The sequence below is a fragment of the Aethalodelphis obliquidens genome, unplaced genomic scaffold (assembly GCF_003676395.1).
Source record: "Aethalodelphis obliquidens isolate GAN/ISIS:26980383/991018 unplaced genomic scaffold, ASM367639v1 scaffold6, whole genome shotgun sequence".
NCBI classification, from domain to species: domain Eukaryota; kingdom Metazoa; phylum Chordata; class Mammalia; order Artiodactyla; family Delphinidae; genus Aethalodelphis; species Aethalodelphis obliquidens.
Window position 1 is genome coordinate 42,284,864 of NW_020837950.1, and position 25,201 is coordinate 42,310,064.

Below are 25,201 nucleotides of genomic sequence, written 5' to 3' on the forward strand. Positions count from 1 at the left end.
TTTTTGCGGTACGCGGGCCTCTCACTGTTGTGGCCTCTCCCGTTGCACAGCACAGGCTCTGGATGCGGAGGCTCAGCGGCCATGGCTCACGGGCCCAGCCGCTCCGCGGCATGTGGGATCTTCCCAGACTGGGGCACAAACCCGTGTCCCCTGCGTCGGCAGGTGGACTCTCAACCACTGCACCACCAGGGAAGCCCCAGAATGGCTATCATCAAAAAATCTACACACAATAAATGCTGGAGAGGGTGTGGAGAAAAGGGAACCCTCCTGCACTTTTAGTGGGAATGTAAATTAATACAGTCGATCTGGAGAACAGTATGGAGGTTCCTTAAAAATCTACAAATAGAATTACCATACAAACCAGCAATCCCACTACTGGGCATATACCCTGAGAAAACCATAATTCAAGAAGAGTCATGTACCACAATGTTCATTGCAGTTCTATTTACAATAGCCAGGACATGGAAGCAACCTAAGTGTCCATTGACAGATGAATGGATAAAGAAGATGTGGCACATATATACAATAGAATACTACCCAGCCATAAAAATAAATGGAATTGAGTTATTTGTAGTGAGGTGGATGGACCTAGAGACAGTCATACAGAGTGAAGTAAGTCAGAGAGAGAAAGACAAATACCATATGCTAACACATATATATGGAATCTAAAAAAAAAAAAAAATGGTTCTGTAGAACCTAGGGGCAGGACAGGAATAAAGATGCAGACGTAGAGAATGGACTTGAGGACACAGGGAGGGGGAAGGTTAAGCTGGGACAAAGTGAGAGAGTAGCATGGACATATATACACTACCAAATGTAAAATAGATAGGTAGTGGGAAGCAGTCACACAACACAGTGAGATCAGCTCAGTGCTTTGTGTCCACCTAGAGGCGTGGGATAGGGAGGGTGGAGGGAGATGCAAGAGGGAGGAGATATGGAGATATATGTATATGTAGAGCTGATTCACTTTGTTATGAAGCAGAAACTAACACAGCATTGTAAAACAGTTATACTCCAATAAAGATGTTAAAAAAAAAAAAAAGAAGACATACAGAGGGCCAAGAGGCACATGAAGAGATGCTCAACATCACTAATTATTAGAAAAATGCAAATCAAAACTACAATGAGGTATCACCTCACACCGGTCAGAATGGCCATTATCAAAAAATCTAGAAACAATAAATGCTAGAAAGGGTGTGGTGAAAAGGGAACCCTCCTGCACTGTTGGTGGGAATGTAAATTGATACAACCACTATGGAGAACAGTATGGAGGTTCCTTAAGAAACTAAAAATAGAACTAGCATATGACCCAGCAATCCCACTACTGGGCATATACCCTGAGAAAACCATAATTCAAAAAGTGACATGTACCACAATATTCATTGCAGCACTATTTACAATAGCCAGGTCATGGAAGCAACCTAAATGTCCATCAACAGATGAATGGATAAAGAAGATGTGGCACATATATACAATGGAATATTACTCAGCCGTAAAAAGAAATGAAACTGAGTTATTTGTAGTGAGGTGGATGGACCTAGAGTCTGTCATACAGAGTGAAGTAAGTCAGAAGGAGAAAAATGAATACCGTATGCTCACACATATATATGGAATCTAAAAAAAAAAAGGTACTGATGAACCTAGTGGCAGGGCAGGAATAAAGACGTAGACATAGAGAATGAACTTGATGACACGGAGGGGAGGGGGAAGCTGGGGCAAAGTGAGAGTAGCATTGACATATATATACCACCAAATGTAAAATACATAGCTAGTGGTAAGCAGCTGCGTATCACAGGGAGATCAGAGCGGTGCTTTGCGAGGACCTAGAGGAGTGGGTTAGGGAGGGCGGGAGGGAGGCTCAAGGGGGAGGGGATATGGGGATTTATGCGTGCATGTGGCTGATTCCCTTTGTTGTGAGACAGAGGTTAGCACAGTATTGTGAAGCAGTTATACTCCAATAAAGATCTATTAAATAAAATAAAATACATTATGGTAAAAAAGAAAAAGAAAAGGCCGTTTATTACCTTCTGTAATAAGGATGTCTTGCTTTAGGCAAGGTAGACCCAGGAGCTCACATGATGATGTCAGACTTAGCTTTCCTCTCTGTGTTGACCTTACTACAGTCAAGCTCTCTACAAAGATGACTGTTGAAGACAGAAATTTACATATTTAGGGCTGACAATCCAGGTCCTTTTGTTTCCCAACAACCATTTTTAAAAATCAGTGAAGCTTCTCATTTGCTATGCTTTGGCACCTGTCATCCTAGACCAATTGCTGTGGCCAGCAGGTCACATGCCCACCACTGGAGGGAGTAGGGAGGGGTCAGGCACCATGAGTGACAATTCCACCAGATCAGGTGGAGCTGGGGAGCTGTGGCTTCTCCCAAAAAAGCAACAGAAAGGACAGAAAGATGGGCAAAACTACTGGACAGATACTACAATTACCGTTTCCCATTTCAGATAGGTAGAATGTTTTAAGTTATTTGGGGGCAAAGCATTTGTAAGCAAAGGGAAGAGCTTGGGCTGGGATGTGAATGCAGGAAAATGCAACAAAAGCTTTTGAAAACAGTGAGTATAAGGTGCTGGTGGTAACAGAGTAATTCGATACCAATGATTACAGTCTCTGAATTGATAAAATTTTATAGGTGTGTTTTCTTTTACTTAGACATTTGTGCCTTGGGAGTTTTGTATACATACAACTGTAAGATCAGCAATTATTTAAATGCAATGGGAACTTGCGATTTGAAGTATATCCTGTGAATACTTTTGTGAAGCAAAGCATTAAATTGTCACCCAAAATACTGACTTTTAATTTTTCTGTTTTGTACTTTCAAATTATTATATATTGACTTTGCTTAGAATAATGTATACTTAAAAGAAATCTTTTTACACAAAAATGAATTTATTTTCATTTAAAATATAACTCAACCTAAGCTGAGTATTGCCCATTTCTAGTAAATAATTAATAAATGTATGTAAAGGCTTCCTTGAATTTACATCAATAGTTAGAAAATCATCTACCAGTTTTAAAATCCTATTTGGATAAGACATTTTTTCCTTGGCATATCAGTGACTAAATGTGAATTCAGTCCATGATTCACAGAATCCCCATGGGCCTGTGGTGATACGGGTGATTGAAACCAGGCCAACTGATGTTTTAATCCTTTCTGTCCTTCAGAAAGAAAAGAAATCAAAACCTATGTTTTTGTTATTTAGTATTTGTTGCATTGCGCTAAGATTATAGATAGAATACAGAATTAGATCCTTGCTAAATGAATTTAAAATATAAATTAGACAACTATACAGTTGAGAAATAAACTTGAGAAATAAATCGTAGAACTGACAACCTAGCGAAAAACTCAGGAACACACTAAAAAATCCAAACAAAGATGGCAAAGTATTCTATTATTAGTTATTGCTGGTAATGGACTATGACACAGGACTAAACGGTCAGTTTCCAGCTCCAGCTCTGTCTTGACCTTCATAATTTGGGGCATGGTACGTCTCTTCACTCTGCATGAGTTTCCCTATCTTCAAACTGGTTCATATTTTACAGAGAAGATGGAATTGTATATGATATAATAAATATGAAGCACTGTAAGTTCCTCAGAATGAAGATTCCACAACAAAATGAAATAATAATAGGGTATACTATATGAACTACTCACTTACAAAGCCAGTAAATTAGGGATGAAATTTTATACTTTAGAAGGATTCATTTCAAAATATGATTTTAAAAAAATAGTAAACTAGCACATCTAAAATAAATCAATCTAGAAAAATTTGACTCATACAAAACTTTTGTAAAACATATTTTGCACTATGCAAAGTTATGCCTTTGTGATTTAATTAATATCCAATACATAAAGAAAATAATGTGTTAAATCAGTGGTGCTCAGAGATATGTGGCATTTGAGCCATTTAAAATTATGATAAACAAAAAGAGCCATATAACTGTTATCTGCCTTTTAGATATTTTGTATCTATAATACTAAACATACTTACTAATACAGAAATTAGAAGTCTTGAAAATCCATAGACTTTAGGCAGAAGAGCCATGTGTGCCCTACCCTGTTCGAATGAGTGCTTAACAAAGAAACATTTTGTGAGATACTGGGTTAAAGACCCTAAAAGCTAATAATGATTTCATTATTACTAATGAAGTATGAATATATAGATAATTTCAGAATACATTTAAAAAACTGAACAAAAAAGTTGTGTAGTCCTATAAATAAACCCACTACATACAATCACACAGAATTTGATTTCAAATAAAGTTCGGAGTTTTCTTGAGAAACAGACTGATGACAGGAAGGTGAGGAATTTCCCAAGATGGTTGAAGGACATATATCCAGCCAGGCTATATTGCATAGGAAACAACTGACACAGTCACAAAATTTTAAACAAGGTACAATGTGACATATTGCTTCCATGTTGAATAACAAAACACCCCGATCAAAATGATAGCCATGTCCAGTATTGGGAACGACGTCAAGAATGGGGTCAATGTCAAAAAAGGACGGGATAAAAAAATAACGAGCAGCCTGCCTCCGCCCTGTGGTGCTCCAAGGACAATGGTGCTTCAAGGACAAAGGACGACGGTTACGAAATCCCTGTGCCCGCCTGGGCGACGCCCACCTGGGCAACGGGACCTGTCCCAAATAAGGAAAGGCATATGTCCTGTCCCACTCCAACTCTATAGAAGGAAGGTATATGTGCCTCGACCAATCAGTCGAAATTTTCACCTCGGACCATTCTTCTGTTATCTGGCTATAGAAAGTGATCAATAGCACATGTTCGGGCTGGACTCTCCCAGACTACTAGGAAGTCGGCCCGCTGTTCCAGCAGCGATCCTTCCCTCTAATAAATTCTATCTTCTTTACATTTTGCCTTATGTGTGGAAATTCTTTTCCAAGCATTCGGACCACAACACTCCCCCACTCCTACCTAAATAGACCGAGCTGAGAGCCTAAAAAAAAGAAGCTGCAGTTGTTGGCCTTCAGCTCTAGAATTCTTCCAGGTCTGTCTCTTATCCTATATACCTTGTGCCCAACTTCCCTTAATTTCTTGGCTCCTTTTTTCTGATCTTTAGCTGAACTCCCTGTCTCTCTCTCACCCCTAATTTTGCCAACCTCATTTTGGACCAGTAACTCTGCTTTTCATCTCTGAAGCTTCTCCATGACGATTATTGATGACGTGGTTACCCACCTACGACCTCATGCACAATAAGTCATGAATAAAAGGCACCTGCTCATATCCCCTGTGGCAACCCAGTGGAGCCTGGACCAAGCTGTTCATGACCCACTAGACACTGTTTGATTATGAAAGGAGATCTGACTTATACTCAGGAGAAAGAGTTTGAGTGAGATCCAGCAAAATCTGGGCACATAGCTCCTCATACTCTTCTTGGATGGCTTCGGATCATTGGCCAACCCTCTACAAATCATCCAATGCCTGTGACAGGTTTGGTCTCTACTACAATTCCTGGTACCTAGAAGGACTTCAGGAATTATTTAGTGAAGATGGGTGAATGAATAAGTTATTATAAACACCAGCTATAAGATCTAGGAATGATTACACTGGTTTTTGAGGGTATGCATCAAGTTATCAAATATGATGTATCTTTAATTAGTAGAATACGTTTGGTGAAGATTTCCATTCACATTTCTTTCAGAAAAAAACAAAGCAGGAAACAACTCAGCAAATCTACTTGTCATCACTTTGAGAACATCTGTGGTTTTAAAACAGCTTTGAAAATAGTCACTTACATAGAGTAAGTTCTGACTTCTGCTGTATAAGCAGTAAGACGTTCTAAATGCATATGCACTAGTACATACCCTCATAGAGGGCAGTTAATAAAATACCGATTAGGGAGCCAAAATCTTCTTCACACTGTGGTTCTTACAGGAATATGTAGATGTACACTCAACTCATTAAAACTTAGTCAAAATAAAGAAAAAGAGGGAGGTAACAACAGATGCACCATCCAACTTCTTGCATGAAAAACTGCACATTTCCTCTGGAAATCCCAAATAAGGATGTTTACAGAAACGGTTGATGGAAACAGCATGGGCTGGCATATAAAACGCTTACGGTTTAGCAGGAGAAAACATCCTAAATACTGTGCATCTCTCTCCATCAGCTGGTGCTCAGTGTTTGTGTTTCTTCAGATTGATCAGCTGGACGTGGATAGCTTGTTTAGCAACATTGAATCGGTGCATCAGATATCAGCCAAGCTGCTGTCATTGTTGGAAGAGGCCACGACAGACGTGGAACCGGCCATGCAAGTAATCGGTATGTTTATTCTCTTCTTGAGTTCTCCAATACGACAGGAAATAATATTTTAATGGCCTCCCGTTGCTTTGGTTTTATGTTTCTGACTCACCAAGCTTCCCAGGAGATATATAAATGCTAAACCCATCTTCAGGCTCATTGTAATTATACAAACTCTGTATTTATTTTCAGATGAGTTTATATCCATTTGCTGAAGTCCCTCAGTAGCACTAAGCACACCATTTGCTTTTTAATTTTCAATCTTTCAAGCTCTTGGCCTTCCAGATGTTCTCTCATTTGCTTTTATGGCTAACACTTGATTCTTAAAGAACTAAACATTTAAATACTTTAATAGCTTTACTGATTTTAGTCACAATGTCTCTTATTCATCTTATGATTAGGAATCCATTGATTTTTGGATTGTAATTTTTTTTGCATGGAAAGTTTATACGATCGTGCAAACACTTCACAACTACTTTTTCCATGCTTTTCCTTTTTTCTCTGTATTATTTGCTTTCCAAATATGTTTCTAGACAGTCATAGATTATTTTCTCACTCTGATAAGATTTTGAAAAAAATACAAAGAAATTACTGGAAAAGTGTTGGGTCAAACTTTTGTTCTCTCCATTTTCTCCATTCATTGGCTATTTATTTATTTATTCACCCAGTGAATAGCTGGGTATGTGCGATGATTCTTGGGAGCTTCAAAAGGAATACTGTGTTGTGAACTTGAAGGCAGCTGCCGCAACTAAGATATCACAGACACAGTGCCATGGAGGCTAAGAATTCTTTAAAATGTGTTGTCATCATTTTTCTATTTCACACATAATACTCAATATATGCTCATTACAAAGTATTAAAACAGTTCTGGAGTACACAGCATCTAATTCACCCCTCCAATGTGACTAACATCCCCTTAAGTAAACACTGTTATCGGTTTGATGTGGATCCTTTCTTTGAGACGCACAGAGACACAAACACACATTTACACCTTATATCTTTATTCATCCTCATTACGTATTTGTTTGTTAATGGGAATCAGAGTATAAAAATGGCATGAAATTGATTTTGTTTCATATTTAAGGAAGACCCAAAGTTTAATAAGCAAAGCTGATCTTATACAAAGGTGAAACAACCTGGCTATTTGTAGTATTTTACATGCCCAAAGGCCAGCCCACTCAAAAAGATTCTCCCACTGACAGGTTTAAGTTCAGTCACTTCTTATGATTATGTACTAAATGTTTGTGTTCCCCTCAAATTCATATGTTAAAGCTCTAACACCTGACTTGATGGTATTAGGAGGTGAGACTTTAGGGAGGTACTTTTTATTTAGATGAAGTCATGAGGGGGTTGATACATGATGGAATTAGTGTCCTTATAAAGAGAGAAAGAGATACCAGAGTTCCCTCTCCACCATGTAAGGATTCAGGAAGGCAGCTGTCTGCAAGCCCGGAAGGAAGTCCTCACCAGGAACTGAATCTGCTGGCACCTTGATCTTGGATTTCCCAGTCTCCAGAACTGTGATAAATAAATGTCTGTTGCTTAAGCCACTCAATCTATGTTATTTTGTGATGATAACCCAAGCTGACTTATATAGTTTCCAAAAAATTGCAAAAATAATTTCTAAAGGAAGGACTCTTCATTATCACTCTAGTGTGGATTCATTGGCCATTCATTTATTTATTCACTCAGTGAATAGTTATCAAGCAGCAGCGTGTGCAATAATTAAGGTGTCGTGTGACATTACTAGGGATTAAAAGATGAAAGAGATCACGTTTCCTCCAAAAGTTTGCAAATAGCCTCTTGAATTGAAGACACTTGTTTAATACATCATCAGAGTATTTTCTACACTACTGCAGAACTTCAGGGGATAAAGAGACTACTTCTAGATGGGGAATCAGAGAAGAGTTCTTAAAGATGTTACTTGGGCTTAAAGTATAGGTCAGATTTCAGCAAGTGAGGTCCAGATTGGGAAGACTAAGTAGAAGTAAGAGCATGAACAAAACCATGGACAGGAAGTGCCAAGCGTTTAGGAAATGGTGAGTGACCAAGTCAAGCTGGAGTGAAGGACTCATGTAAGGGAGGAGTGAGAAATGAATCTGTAAGTATAGAATAGGGACAGACCATACCTGGAATCCAAGTTTGGAAATTACTCTGCAGGTAATGAGAAGCCATTAAAAAATTTTTCAGCAAGGATGTAATGAGACACAAAAGTTTTTGGAGAAAGGAAACTATGGTAGGTATGAAGAGAAAGGGTGGAAGGAGAAAATGAGTAAATATGTTATTATAGATAATTTAGCCATGTGGTAACAAGTATCTAGGCTAAGGTGGATAAAATGAGAATAGAAAATGGGGTCAGACTCAAGAGAAACGTGGAAAAAAGCACAAACAAAATGTAGGGGTTGGTTGTATTTGCTGGAGTCAAAAGCAATTCCAGGTTTAAGGAGTCACGTATCCTGATTTGCCTAGAACATTCTGGTTTTAGCCTATTCAAGCATTCAGTCCAGTTTAGCATTTGTCCTGGATTTTCTCCTTTTTAGAGGAGGATCATTATTAATAGTTGCATCACAAGAGATTTGGTGAGACCTCTATATCGTACTTCAATTTCTGACATGGCCTCTCTTAGCAGAGAGTAAGAGGCAGGTTCATTTGCCAGAGTTCTCACATGGTAACCTCTGAAAGAGAGCCCATCTCTCCTTTCCCAACCTTTCTAGTCTCAACAGTACTTACATCTTCCTTAGAAGTATGGCATACAGGGTACTGGCTGATAAAATGATGACTTTGGGCTTGAGCAGCTAGCAACAGCTAGCTGCTTCCTGTTTTGATGGTGGTGGGAGATGTATTTGATGCTACAAATCCTGCTGTCCACAGTACAGCAGCTAGTTATGTTATGACCCATGCTGGGTGGCCCATGCCATGACCAGTGGGAGGCAGGAAGCCACAAGGGTGACAGTCAATGGGTTTAGTGGGACATGTAGGGAATTAAAGATTAAGTGCAAGTGAAATACGTGTGGGAAGTGGAGGCTGAACTGTCCTGCTACAGAGTATGTGGATGCTGTTGCTACAGCAGTTTGGTTATTTATTGTATGATATAACTCTATCACCTTTTTATTGTCTGGTTATGCTTATCTTATTTTGCAATAAACCCTTACAAAAGTAAGGGTTTAATGTATGCACATTTAATAAAAATTAAGTATTGATTTTTTATTTCTCAAGAAAGTTGGTCAACATATAACACACAAAATACCATTCACAAGGGGGTCATTAATGCTGTCATTGACCCATAAGACAATCAGAAGACAGAAATCTGCGGAAGAAGTAGCAACATCTACATCAAAAGTTAGTCATTATTCTTAAAAAACCATGCTCATTATTTTAAAACATACAGTAGTCCCTCTGTATCCACAGGGATCGGTTCTAGGACCTTCTTGGGTACCAAAATCCTCGGATACTCAAGTCCCTTATATAAAATGGTGAGGTATTTGCATATAATCTATGCAAACCTCTCGTATACTTTAAATCATCTATAGATTACTTATAATACCTAACACAATGTAAACGCTATACAAATAGTTGCTGGTGCCTAAAAATTCAAGTTTTGCCTTTTGGAACATTCTGGATTTTTTTTTCTGAATATTTTCTATCTGAGGTTGGTTGAATCCATGGATTGGAAACCTGTGGATATGGAGGACCGATTGTATTTGGCATTTGGCATTTGCTGTCCATGCTTTTGTTCATGCTGCTACTTCCACTTGGAACCTTCTTCCCGACATGAACCTACTTGTTGAAATCTGACCTATATCTTTAAGCCCAAGTACATATCATTCCATGCAGCATGGCTTCACTTGTGTCAAATGACAGTTAACCTAAGTTAATTTCTCTCATTTTTAATTCCAAGTTTCCTTGGGCCTGTGAGCAATGGCTATTAATGAGTTGACACCATTAGCAGAAGAGTTTGCAAACAGTTAAATTATGACAGTTTTATAATAGTGTGAGCAGATGAATTAAACAGAAAATCAATTAATTCCAATTCTGAGTCAAAATGTTTAATCCAATTCACAGAATCAAAGAAAATCTTTGGAAGTTTATTGTGTCAAAGGTGAATTTTCTGACTGTATTGTAAATGCTACTATAACTTTAAAAATTAAATTTATGAATGCAAATTATAATATGAATACATATTTTCATGGAGCATCACAGTAAAAGAATGCTTTTACTAAAGTGATAAATCTATGGAGCAGAAATGTGCTTGGGATTGACTGTGGTACATATGTAATAACACCGTGATATTCTATTAATTCAAATGTAGTCAAAATCCACACATAGTTTTACATATACAAAACTTAGAGTGAACTGTATATCATATTTAGAGGATATGCACACTTTTTTTGGTGTTGGTCACTAATCAGCTTTTAGAAATTGCATTTTGCTCAAAATCAGCTAGAAGTCTTTAGTTAAGATATTCAACAAACAGACAGAAAAGTAACTTCAGCTTTTTAGTCTTTATAATTGCAATTATTGAAAACAAAACTGCAGATGGGAAGACACTGAAATTTATCCCTATGAAAACAAGGAATTTGCTAAAAAATAATTAAACAATGAGAGTTCATATTGTGTAAAAGATTTAATTTTGAAATTTTTAAATTGTATTTTGGAAGACTTGACTTATGTAAGGACGCTTTAGACAGAGCTCCTATTTAATAGGATAAAGTTATATCCTGTACCAGATTTTACAATATTTGGAAAAATATTCAAAAATCATAAATAGAAACAACTTATTTGATGAGCTTTATTTTGTAAAAAGAAAGAAAGGGAAAATCAAAATGGAGGCAAGAAGACAATAGCTTTGAAAATATTTAAGCTCAAATATTTATACATTTTAATATAGAGAGATATATAATCAGAATTTTAATATCTTCCATTTGGTAGAATTTTCTCTGAGCTTATTAGGTGTCTCTGTCCTAGGAGGAGAGTATTTTCACAATTAAAAGTATTATGGTTTATATATTTGAGCAGCCAAATATATAATGCTAGTATTGGATTTTAGCCCATAGAATAAGATAGAATCCATACAGATATAAATAAATGAGGAGAAAGGAAAGCTCTTCCTTACAGTAAATTTCAATGAATATAGAAGAAAATAGAAAATTACCATTAGGTAAACAATATATTCATAATTGTTACAGAAGAATCCACTGATCGTTGCTAGATTTAGTGGATGAAAGTTTGATGAGAAATTTATTTTCATAGTTTCAAAGTGTCTCCTAAGTAAGTTTTAACCTCAAAGGGAAAGATGGTAACTTTTCAGTGAGAAACCAGGCAAAGACTACCTTAACCAAGTGAGTGATGAAGATCAGTAGTATCAGGAAATAACACACATTAACATCATGAACCTTGTGATACAATGCACTGAGGGGGACACATCATACCTGTGGTACTTTTGCCCAAAATATGTGCTCTTGTGTCCAGTCATGAGAAAACCTTAGACAGCAGCAAACTCAAGTGAGGGACACTCAACAAAATAACTGACCAACACTGTTGTAAAATGCCAAGGTCATTAAAGACAAGGCAAGACTGAGGAACTCTTAACGACTGCAGAAGACTAAGGAGGAGTAACAAATAAATGCAAGTGGGAGCCTGAGTAGATTCTAGAACAGTAAAAGAACACTAGTGTCAAAATGCAAGCAAGGTGTTCAGTTTAGTTAGTAGTATTACAGCAAGTTCATTTCCTTTTGCTGACAATTGTCCTATGGTGATGTAAGATGTTAACACTGGGGAAGACGAGTGAAGGATATTTGGAAACTATTGGTGCTATTTTTGCAACTTTCTTATAAGCAAAAATTAATCTAAAACATTTAAATTATTACGGCTTGCAGAGAAAACGCAATTGAAGGTGCGTTTACGCAAGTTTCTAATTATAAGTGTGTTTACGCAAGTTTCTAATTATAAATTGCAACATTGAGGAAGACTGTAGAAAATTTATGGAAAAAATTAAGCCGGTAAGGCCATATTTGAAGAAGTTGGAGGCATATTTTAATTTCCCTACCTTTTATATCTGGCCTAGCCTCATGACTTGCTTTGACCAATAAAATGTGGCAAAATGTTGTTCTACAACAGCCTTGTGACAGACACTCTCTGCTCAGGGAGAGAGAAAGCTCAAACTACCCAGTCATCCCAAACAACACAGTCAAGGCCTTGGACACGCGAGTAAGGCCCTCCTCAGCCAGCTGGCCTCATGCTACAGACTACAAACGTATCAATAAAACCCCTTTAACACCACATGGAGACAAGGCATCCCAGCTGTGCTCTACTCAAATTATCAACCTGGAGAATCATGAGCAAATAAACAGTGTTGTTTTAAGCCTTTAAGGTTTTTTTGGAGCGGGGATTTTTTTTTTTTTTTTCTGTAGCAATAGCTAACTAATACGATTCACAGAGAAGAGATTAATTTCTTCAACACAGATGATGAAGAAAAACTTGACTTGGAAGGTGACTTTTGAACTTGGACTTGAAAGATTTTAAAAGGTGGAGATTTGAGCAAAAGACTTCCCAAATGACAAATGGCACAGAGGCCTCAAGACAGGAGAGTGTGGGAAGCTCTTATAAAGGAAAGCAATTCAATGTGGCTGGAGCATAGTGACAAGGAGGTATATCCATGACCCATACAGGGTAGCCGTATCAATGGAGTTCACTGGCAATTTTCCATCACTAAGTCGTTCATCTTACATTTCATAAGGTAAACTGATTTGGGGTAAGATTGCCAAAATCATGTTGCCACAAAATGAAAAGCACAGGTGTTCCATTTTTTCGTCCTTAGATGGCACGAATGAGTTTGTGATCCACAGTTCTAGTGCCAATGGGGAAACTTTCCTGATACCTAGATCAGCCAGGAGGAGAATTTTACTCAATAAAAACCTTGGGGTTTGGTCGAGGCTCAAGTTTAAGCACAGAGGCATATGTCTGAGAGCTCTGGGGAATTGTCTAGACTATCATGCCAAGATAGAAACTGGATTTTAAAATCTTGATTTAGGCAGGCTGCCTAGATAGGAAATGGGTTTTAAGTCTTCAGAGATGGGAGTGTGAGAAGTGGCTCTTGTTTCCACTTAAACTGAAGATCATTTTGTAACAATAGAATAGTGAGAAAGAACAAAACAAGTAAGATGACACTGTAGAGTTTAAGAGCACACAGGCTTCAGTCTCAGGTTGATTTAGGGTACATCCTGGCTCATCGGTTGTTAAACGTGTGATCTTAGGCAAGTTACAAAGCCTCACTGAACTTCAGTTCCTCATCTTGAAATCTGAGGCAATAATACGTACCCCACAGAGCATTTATGAAGATTAAATAAAATCATGTATAAATGATGATAGCCAGTGCCCATCCCTAGTATCCAACACATGGTATTACTAACTTATTATCCTGATAATATTAAATGTACCCATCCATTATCAAACTTGGATTTCTTATGTATGTAATAATTGAATAACATGTGAATTTTTTTAGAGGTCCTGATCATGTTTTTCAAACAAATCAGGTTCACGGACGTGTGTGGTTTCTAGGTGTTCCCGATGTGTGTGCATCTTGATGGTTCATCTATCTAATATGGTGACATGTTTTCTCTTATGGAGGGTGATTTGAGATATCAAGTATCATCTCCACATTTGACAAAGTGAACAGCAATTGCAGTAGACGGCCCTCAATGAACCCTGCCTCCTGGCATTCATGCTGCCACGTAGTCTAGTCCCATAATGACTCTGGACTGGCCCTGACACTCATCAAATAATACAACGTAGTGGAAGAAACACTGTGCCAGTGACTGGGCCTAAGCCTTAAGAAAGCCAGACATTTTTACTTTTTTTGATCTGGGGAGGCTGCCATTTAAGAAATCCAGCTACTCTGCTGGAATATCACATGGAAAGAGATTAGACCTGAGACCACCTAGTGAGAAAGTGGTCCCTCTGTCCCAGCCTACGAGCTGAGCCAGCCTTCTAGCTGTCCCTTCCAAGGCACCAGACTAGGGAATGAGCCATCTCAGACCGTTCAGCCAGTTAAGCCCTGAATGACTGCAGCCCCAGCAAACATCAAGCACAGAAGAACCACTGAGGTGATACCAGCCAACCCACCGAATCATGAGAGAAAATCAAAATGGTTGTTGTTATAACGCACTAAATTTTAGGGTGGTTTGTTACATAGTGATAGAGAACTAAAATGGGGCTTGTGTCCTCCTCTAGGCATTTGCAACAATGTTACAATGTTTCAAAGTATTTTAAAGAGACTGAGCTATGAATATGTTTAAGTCTACTTTACCTGCTTACCTCACACACACCGTGAAGAGAACCAGAACAGGAAGAAGCTTAAGGTACAGAAATTAGTTTCTCACATGCTTTTTCCTCAGGGTGAGTTTATCCTTGGAGACAAAGACAATTTAGAGCTTTCTGTTCCTTGAAGGTGGAGTGGGTGATGCACTGTTGTTCTGTGGCAGTCCTTTGTTCTCCTAAAGCAGTGTCTCTTGTATGTCCCTGAAGCAGGAATCTGTGCCTTTAGTGGTGATTTTGTGAAAAGAGATTAGTCACTGACAACTATGCCATGTGGGAGATGCCACAAAGTAGTTCACCTGAATCACTGTTCTAGTATTGTTATATTGTACACGTGTGTGTGTGTGTGTGTGTGTGTGTGTGCGCGTGTGTGTTTTACACAGGACACCGATTGGCTTGGCCTCCTTCATCCTGACCAGCGAGGGCAGGGTGGAAGCTTCACACCTGCTCGCTGGAATGGATGAGGCCAGCAGCGGGGAGACTCAGACACAGCAGTGAAAGGTCAGGGCATTTTATTCCAAATATTGGCAGTAACAGGAAAGCTGTCAGCTTTAGAAAACATGATAGAAAGAAAGGTGAGGGGTTCAAGGTCAAGTATACACAAATCCACACAGGAAAGGAAAATTCAGCAGAAGGAAGTCACCAGGATACAATTTGAAGGTTGGACCTCCAGTCTCCTGAGAGAGGTCAAGCTGGGTCCCAGCACTCCTAGGACTGATTTCTTGTGATAAAAAGAAAACCAGGGCGGCTTAGTAACAAGTTCTATAGTGCTGTTCTCTGAGGAGGAAGTGAAGTTCTAGGATGGGAGCTGGCTCCTCGGGGTCAGTGGCTGAGCTGTGCAGTCAGATTTGAATGGAGCTGGGAAAAGTCAGACACTGCCCAGAATACACGTAAAGACCAGAAATAAAAAGAAAGAAAGAAACCTTGTGAGTGTAAGAGTCCTGCGACTCCCTGAACATTTTTCCCAATTGCTAGGAAGCCAGAAGGAGAAGTCGTTAGCAGGAATGCAGAACTTCAGGGTGCACAAGAGCCCAGCAAGAGCTTGGCCTTTGGAGGGAGACCGATCTGCGCCCTAACGCTGGCTCTGCCACCGCTACCTCCGTGGCTGGGGCAGGTCACTTGGATCCGTGAGGATTGCCCTTGCCTGCCTGGAATAGGAACTTCACCAAAAGGACTTAACCAAAAGAGGACTTTTTCTCTCACATAACAAGAAATCCATCACTCAATAGTCCAGGACTGAGACAGCTGCTTACTGGTTTCTTCCAGCTTCTTCCTTCCTAGTACTTCACTTGTGGTGTTTGGCTTCATGGCCTCAAGACGGTTAGCCCACTGCCAAGCGTGCTTCCTGCTGGTAGTGAGAGCAAAACCACCTCCTCCTGAGGCTTTTTTCATTTGGGGGGAATAGAAATCTTTCCCAGTGACTTCTACCTATATCTCATGATTTCATTTTACACACACATTATTCCATTTCTCGCTCTCGCTCTCTCTCTCTCTCTCTCTCTCTCACACACACACACACACACACACACACACACACACACATTCGACCACCTCTAACCGCTAGAGACTGGGGGAAAGGTCAGTAGTTTTAACTGGGTGCATTGCTGGTCCAAATTGTATTAGTTTGGAAGATGGAAGAATGGATAAGCAACTGGCAACAGAAGGCAGATTCATTTGTTCATTTTTCCAGTGGGGATGGTCAGCCCTCCATGACAGAAGGGTGAGACAGAGGGTGTACACCTCTAAGACACAAGCTCCAATGGCAGGGAGGTATTCTTGTCTGTTTTGTTACTGTTGTATCACCAGCATCTAGAATAGTGTCCTCAATAATTACTTCCTGCATGAATGAAATGAATGACAGAGACAGTGATATGTATCCAGGACACTGGCTGGCATGCCGAGGGATCGCAGAAATTGTCGTTGTTCTTGTTGTTACCGGGTCTGCCTGTGGTTTTTCCCGTGCCATTTCCAGAGGCTGGTAGGTAGTGTAGAGCAACTGGTAGAGGCAAGCATTCTTAAGAGACGTTCTTACTAAGGTGGATAAATGGGGTGTCATGAGTTGGTCTAAGAACGGGGTCCTCGGCATTGTAAATCTTGGGAAGTGAAAAGTTATTGTACCTTTTTCCAATCTAGCCAGCGGAAACCTTTTAACTTTCAACTCTCAGAGAACCAATGCTTTCTCTTTTTTTAATTATTAATTTATTATTTATTTTTGGTTGCATTGGGTCGGTTGCTGTGCGCGGGCTTTCTCTAGTTGCGGCGAGCAGGGGCCACTCTTCTTTGTGGTGAGCGGGCTTCTCATTGTGGTGGCTTCTCTTGTTACGGAGCGTGGGCTTCAGTAGTTGCGGCTCGCGGGCTCCAGAGCGCAGGCTCAGTAGTTGTGGCACACGGACCTAGCCGCTCCACGGCATGTGGGATCTTCCCGGACCAGGGCTCGAACCCGTGTCTCCTGCATTGGCAGGCGGGTTCCCAGCCACTGCGCCACCAGGGAAGCCCCGAATGCTTTCTTAATGTGCTGGTTGTTATAAAGATTCCCACCTGAAGTTAAAGTATCCAGGAACTCAAAAACGTTCCTGAAGAGACCACGAGTTACCATCAAGATAAACAGCTTTACTCTTGAATGTTAGCACCGGCCTAGTGTTTAAAGAGCAACCAATCCAACCACCTCATTGTTCAGATGAAAAAGGTAAGAGCCTGATTTTCTCCAAATAGCATCACTAATTCTGGACACAGAAGGGGACCCCAGCTCTTCCTAATACAGGTCTTATTACGTATTATACACTGTCCATCTCTACCACTCACTAATGCTCCCCAGTTTGTCCTGCCCAGCTGCCAGGCCACCTGCTACTCCCAATGTGCTGGGTGGGTAGTGCCTCAGTGATGGAATGGCCTCTCCTTTGAGAGACCCCACCACAATTATGACGTTTTCCTCCCTGGCACTAGACACAGCAGTGGTCGTGGGACAGGACCCCACAGTTCACTTTGGCTCCCTTCCTTTCTCTCTCTCTCTTTTTTTTTCATGGTCGAGCTACCCTTATTGGTCTCATACCATTCCCTCCTAAAACCACTTCTCTGAAATTGCTGTTAGCATGTCATCAGAGACCTCAGAAATGTCAAATCCAATGAACACATTTTTCTGAATTTATCTTACTGCAGTACGTCTGAAAATTTTTTACCGAAAGATTCCTGAAGCCAAAAGAGAAATATCATGAGCCTCAGGGAACGTGGAGTTGTGACCCAAAGCCCCAGCCACAGGCATGAAATAATTTGGAGTCTTGTTTTGTCTTAAGAATTCACATAAATTTTCCATTCTATTTTTTCACATGAAAATAATTTTTCTTCAAATATCTTCATAAAATTGATACTCAGGAGACATGCTTGTTTTAATCCCATGGCAGCATGTTCCACTTGGCACCTGGGTTCGGTTTGAATTTCATAACCTTAACCAGGGTCCCTTGAGTACCCCTTAGTAGCCAGTGTTATCCCCAAGTGAGGCAGGAACTAAGTGAGACTAAAGGCAAAGGATATGGCTTCTGTAAGCAGCATTTACTCTTCCAACCTCTTTCTTCTCACATCCCTCCTCATGTTGCCCTCCCCTGGAGAACAGAAGGAGGCTAAGAATGAAAGGAAGAAAACATGTACATGATCTGGCATTTTGGCTGGCTGAGCTGCTGCCTTGTTTAGTCCCATCCAAGAAGGCTGGGCTCCCATCCAAGGAGGAGAGGCAGACCATGGGGAGCTCTCCTAGTCAGTCTGGGTGAAAGCTGCCAGGAAAGCTCTTTCACTTGGGGATGGCATATTCCCTCACTCAGGGAGGTGACAGCCAGAGGCTCACTGCCCAGATCTCAGACCCTCTTTCCCGGGAGTGGGTCATACCTACCCTCTGTCCTCAGAGTCATCCCACCCCCTTCTCTGTGTTCTGAATGCTCTGTCTTGACAATCAAGTTTTACTTAGAACTACAGAAGTTTCTTTGGGATAGATCTTAGATCATAATTGATGCTTGAGAATATTTTCTTCCAGTTTTATTGAGACATAATTGGCATATAGCACAGTATAAGTTTAAGGTGTACTGCATACTGATTTGATTTACATACATTGTGAAGTATCACAATAGGTTTAGAGAACATCCATCATCTTATATAAATATAAAATTAAAGAAATAGAAAAAAATTTTTCCTTGTGATGAGAACTCAGGACTTTTTTCTTTAACATCTTTATTGGCGTATAATTACTTTACAATGGTGTGTTAGTTTCTGCTGTATAACAAAGTGAATCAGCTATACATATACATATATCCCCATATCTCCTCCCTCTTGAGTCTCCCTCCCACCCTCCCTATCCCACCCCTCTAGGTGGTCACAAAGCACAGAGTTGATCTCCCTGTGCTATGTGGCTGCTTTCCACTAGCTATCTGTTTTACATTTGGTAGTGTATATATGTCCATGCCACTCTCTCACTTCATCCCACCTTACCCTTCCCCCTTCCTCGTGTCCTCAAGTCCGTTCTCTATGTCTGTGTCTTTATTCCTGACAGGACTTTCTTAACAACTTTTATATATAACATACAACAGTGTTAATCATATTTATCATGTTGTACATTACATCCCTAGTGCTTATTTATAACTGGAAGTTTGTACCTTTTGACTGCTTAAGATTTTAACTAAAATTCTCTTTTACCATCATTGTAGTTGGTTTTTAGAGTTGAATTTATTACATACTTTTTCTTGCTAAAACAAGTAACTTCTTACTTTAAACCCTTTGTCTTAGTCAGTTTGGACTGCCATTAAAAATTACCAAAGACTGAGTAGCTTATAGACAACAGACATTTATTTCTTACAGTTCTGGAGTCTGGAAGTCCAAGATCAAGATGGCAGCAGATGTGTTTCCTGATGAGAGCTCTCTTGCTAGTTGCCTTCTCACTGTATCCTCATATGGCAGATACAGAAAGCTCCCTCTTCTTAAAACGGCACTAATCCCATCATAGGGTCCCCCTTCCATGACCCCATATATACCTAATTACCTCCCAGAGTCTCCACCTCCAAATACCATCACATTTGGGGTTAAAGCTTCAACATATGAATTTTATGGGGGAAACAAACATTCAGTTCGTAATACTCTTCATATGCAACAGTTCATTTAATATTTTTATAGAATTTTTGAATAAAATTTTATGGTAAAGAGGAGGGCCTTCAACTGGTATCTCTCAAATATATATATATATATATATATATATATATATATATTTTTTTTTTTTTTTTTTTTTTTTACAGGAGAAGAGAAAAACTATTGATTAGAATAAAGTTCAGCTGGGATAAACAGGAGACAAAACAAAACTTTACTACCTTAAATAATATAGATATTTATTTCTCTATTATGTAAAAGTCTAAAGGCTTTGGGATTAGCAAATGCAAACTATTATATACAGGATGTCCTACTGTATAGCACAGGGAACTATATTCAATATCCTGTGATAAACCATAAAGAAAAAAATATGAAAAAGAATATATATGTATAACTGAGTCACTTTTCTGTACAACAGAAATTAAACAAAATTGTAAATCAACTATACTTCAATAAAATTTTTAAAAAACAAGCAAACCAACATAAATAACTCATGAAGATAAGATTTAATACTTAAGAACAGGCATCTTTGCTTTTTTCCCTTTCCTTTAGCTAGAAATTATTCTGTTCTATTGTTGTGGTTTTCAATAAATAGATTCGGCATTTAAAAAATAAAAAAGTAAATAAAGGCATGTATTTTAGGCCTGAATGGCAACTCTGCTCCACAAAGTTCTCTGGGATATAAGCTTCTTCTGGCTCACAGCTCCACTCAGCCTTACCTTCATGGACAAGGTAGTATTCAAGTTCCAGGTAGCAGAACAAAGGAAAGTATGGAGAAGAAGGGGTAAAGGATGAGCTAGCTACGTCATAAAGAAATTTCCTGGATATCGTCATAGGACACTTCTCCATATATCCCATTGGTGGACTTTAATTGCATGGCCACTACTATTACAAGGGAGGCTGGGAAATGTAGTTTTTATTTGGGGCAGCCCAAAATTCATCGTTATAGAAAAGGGGGAGTACTGATACTGGGGGACAATAACAGGCTCTGTCACTCACAAACTTGTTCACTCTCTCTGCAGTATTTCTCACTATTTTATCCTTGGCTTTGCTGACACCCACCCTAGTTTTTTCTCCTTTCTCTCTGGCTGTAACTTCTCAAACTTTTCTGCAGACTCTTTTTCTGCTAGGCTCCCCTGAGTGTTAGTATTCCCAGCGTTTGGTCCTCATGCCCTCTTCTCTTCTCACTCCATGGACTTTCTTGCATGACCATATCAAATTCATGGTTTCTACTACTCAGGTTTTACATACCTACATCTCTCTTCCAGATCTTTTTTTTTTTCCTGAATCCCAGACTCATATATCCAATTTCATGAAGGGCCCTCCACTCGAATATACTATGGGTGACAAACTCAGTACATCTAAAATTAAACTCTTTGTCTTCCCACTAAAACACTCTATTTTGTCCTCATTGTCTATCCACATGTTTACTGAAGCTGAATTCCTGAGATATACCTGGAGTTATCCTCTTCATCTTTCACATGTTCAATGTCCTTATTTTTTTTTTTCTCTCTTCTCCATCCTCCCTGCTTTTGCTTTAGTGGTTAAAACTAACATCTAATGAGAATTTGCACATGCCACCTTCTGACATAACTACATTACATATTTTAACTCATTTAATCTGCAAACAACCCTACCATTATGATTATTCCATATTTTGGATGAAGAAATTAAGGAAAAGAGAAATCAGGTAATTTTCCCAAATGTCACAACAGCAAACGATAAAACCAGAATCTGAAACCAGGCAGTTGATTTTAGAGTACTCTCTCGACTGCTGTAACTTTCTGTTTTAGCCCTCATTATTTATTTCTTACATTATTATAGAAGCCTTTCAACTGGTTTCTCTTTTCCAGTCTCCCTAACTCCTCCCCCAAATTCCATCGTTCATATGATTAACCCCAGAGTAAACTTTCTAAAATACAATCTAATCATATTAATCTGCTGCCTAAAATCCATCAGCGCTTCTCCATCACCTTCAGGCTAAAGTTCCAGCTTCTTAATTATACACAAGGTCTTTCATGATCTGGCCCCTACTCACCTATAATAGCCTCTTCTGAAACCTCCCCCCAGGTGTGGCACCAGCAGCCATCGGAGACCACTTGCAGTTTTTGAGCAGAACCTGCTCCCTCCATGCATCTCTGTACTTTTGCACTCACTCATAACTCCTATTTCAAGGGCAGACTGTTATGGAAAGAGCTCAAAGTTTCTCAAGAGCAGAATGGATCACCCTCTGTGTTCTATAGCTACTGTCATACTTTTCACATAGCATGGGAAATGAGAATTTACTCTTCTCTCTCCCTTACTGGCCTCCATAAGTCACCTGAGGGAAGTGTTGGTTCTTTGTGTCTGCAGTACTTACCAAAGTACTCAGTGCATAATAGTCACTCATTAAATAGTTATCAAATAAGGCTGAACTAAATAAAGACTATAATTACTTCACTCCCTTTTATGCCATTTTCCTAAACAAGGCCTACTGCAGGGAGATCTCTTGGATATTGTTGGTTTCACTCTGGCTTACTTACCTGTAGGGGAAGTTCATCTTGTAGTTGGGTCAGAATAATATAGAAGCCTATCACTTGGTATGGTACACCTTGGGGATGGACATGAGGGTCTGCAAGTAAAGTAGAGGTGGGCCAAGAAGAGGAACACATATATGTTTATATTAGTGACAGTTTACATTAGATGCCAGGACATAAAAGGTGTTCAATATCCCTGGAAGCTGTTTTTAAAGGAGGTAACTGAGGGCATTTGAAAAGGTGCACTTTTTTCCCCCTCCTTTTGTATGGCAGTTATCCTGGGGGGAAGCCAATGCAGAAAGTCTTGGGTTGTAGAATTTTGAAAAAGAAGCACACGATAGTTAGATTTATTTCAGAGGATTCTGGTGATCTTGTGACAGGCAGCCAGAAGGGAAATTACCTTAGCTGGTCTTGGCTCAGTCCCTTCTCCAATCCTAATCATTCTTTCAAACCCACATACAGTAGACAGAACAGTTGTCCTTCACCACTGAAGAAATGTAGCCGAGAGTTACGTTACCGTGGAAACAGAATAATTTTTTTTTTTTTTTTTTTGCTGCAAGACATATCACTTCATCTGCACTATTATGAAGCAGCATACATTGGTAGGGCTGGGAGGGGAATCAAATATTCTGCCCCCCAGTATTATACTTGGCCTCTGGGTGAATAAATGACTTTCAATTAGAGTGCTTAAATATCTTTTAACTTTAATCATTGTTATTAGAGGCCCAACAGAATTTTACTTGGAAAAGAGTAAAAAATTCAACTCTGTGGTTCAGGAGAGAGCTATAAATTCTTTCAAACTAGACCACTTCTGTTAAAGAAAATATAAGGGAATTTACAATTAATGTTTTCATTGTATGCAAAATAAATGCCTTTGTCCTTTGTGTTTTGACTATCTGACTTGATCCTACTGTGGATTTATGAGGTTGTCCAGACTTCTTTCATCCTTTGTCTCTACTCTGAGCTGCTTTGTAGTGAACACACATATTTACAATTTCATCCCATGTTGGGCTGCGGGGTATTCAGATCCTCTCTTCCTGACATGCTGCTGAGCTCATCTGAGCCTTGACTCCCTTGCCCAGCCAAAGCCCTCGCTCCTGTTTGCTACCTGCCTCTGTGACTGGGAGGCTCACCTCCTGTTACGCCCAACCCTAAATTTAGCCGCTGTCCTATTTTATTTTCTCCTCTTGTAACTACTCTCCTTCTTACTATTTGTGTTGCTAACTGTCGTGAAGAGTGAATCTGTAAGACCTCCACTGGCAGAAGGATCAATTCAGTAAAATTCCAGGAACCTAACAAGAATCCCTTATCCCTTCAGTTCCAAAATTTTTCACAGTCACTGCGTTTCCTTACAAGTCCAAAAAAGCACTAAAACAAAAACCAACCAAGCAAAACACACACACACACACACACACACACACACACACACACAGAGTCTAACTTTAATCACAGAGAAATCCCATAAATGAAAGGAAAGAAACATCTTTTATTGGCTGGATGGAAATTAAAAAATAATGTAATACTTTAAAAATACTAGTGTTTTTTTTGTTTGGTTGGTTTTTTTGCAGTACGCGGGCCTCTCACTGCCATGGCCTCTCCCGTTGTGGAGCACAGGCTCCGGACACGCAGGCCCAGCGGCCATGGCTCACGGGACCAGCCGCTCCGCGGCACGTGGGATCCTCCCGGATCGGGGCATGAACCCACGTCCCCCGCATTGGCAGGCGGACTCTCAACCACTGCGCCACCAGGGAAGCCCAATACCAGTGTTTTAATGAAAATAAAAACAAAAATAAACAAATGGAACCTAATTTAACTGAAAAGATTTTGCACAGCAAAGGAAACCATAAACAAAAAAGACAACCCACAGAATGGGAGAAAATATTTGCAAATGAAGCAACTGACAAGGGATTAATCTCCAAAATATACAAACAGCTCAGGGAGTTCAATATCATAAAAACAAACAACCCAATCAAAAAATGGGCAGAAGATGTAAGTAGACATTTCTCCAAAGAAGACAGATGGACAAAAAGCACATGAAAGATGCTCAACTTCACTAATTATTAGAGAAATGCAAATCAAAACTACAGTGAGGTATCACCTCACACTGGTCAGGATGGCCATCATCAAAAAGTCTACAAACAGTAAATGCTGGAGAGGGTGTGGAGAAAAGGGGACTCTCGTACACTACTGGTGGAAATGTAAATTGGTGCAGCCACTATGGAGAACAGTATGACGATTTCTTAAAAAACTAAATATAGAACTACCATATGCTCTAGCAATCCCACTCCTGGGGATATATCCAGAGAAAACTATAATTAGAAAAGATACAATGTTCACTGTGGCACTACTTACAATAGCCAAGACATGGAAACAACCCAAATGTCCATCAATGTATGAATGGATAAAGAAGATGTGGTACATATATACAAAGGAATATTATTCAGCCTTAAAAAAGAATGAAATAATGCCATTTGCAGCAACATGGATAGACCTAGAGATTATCATACTAAATGAAGTAAGTCAGACAGAGAAAGGCAAATATCATATGATATCACTTATATGTGGAATCTAATAAAAAATGATACTAATGAACTTACTTACAAAACAGAAACAGACTCACAGATGGCGAAATGAAATTTATGGTTACCAAAGGGAAATGTGGGGGGAAGTGATAAATTAGGAGATTGGGATTAACACATACACACTGCTATATATAAAATAGATGACTAACAAGGACCTACTGTATAACACAGGGAACTATACTCAATATTCTGTAATAACCTATATGGGAAAAGAATCTGAAAAATAATGGATGGATATATATATATATATATATATATATAACTGATTCACTTAGCTGTACACCTGAAAATTACACAACACTGTAAATCAACTATACTCCAATAAAAATTTAATGGGGCTTCCCTGGCAGTCCAGTGGTTAAGACTTCGCCTTCCAATGTGGGGTTGTGGGTTCAAT

The 25,201-nt window shown here is 39.3% G+C and overlaps 1 protein-coding gene across 1 annotated transcript in view; it reads left to right on the forward strand.

Annotated features, from left to right (window-relative positions):
• Positions 1-25,201, forward strand: part of ARHGEF38 (Rho guanine nucleotide exchange factor 38) — a 156,625-nt gene that overhangs the window by 73,218 nt on the left and 58,206 nt on the right. Inside the window, exon 3 of the mRNA XM_027103425.1 lies at positions 6,170-6,293. Coding sequence (XP_026959226.1) covers positions 6,170-6,293 — 124 coding nt within the window. The remainder of the gene's footprint in view (positions 1-6,169; positions 6,294-25,201) is intronic.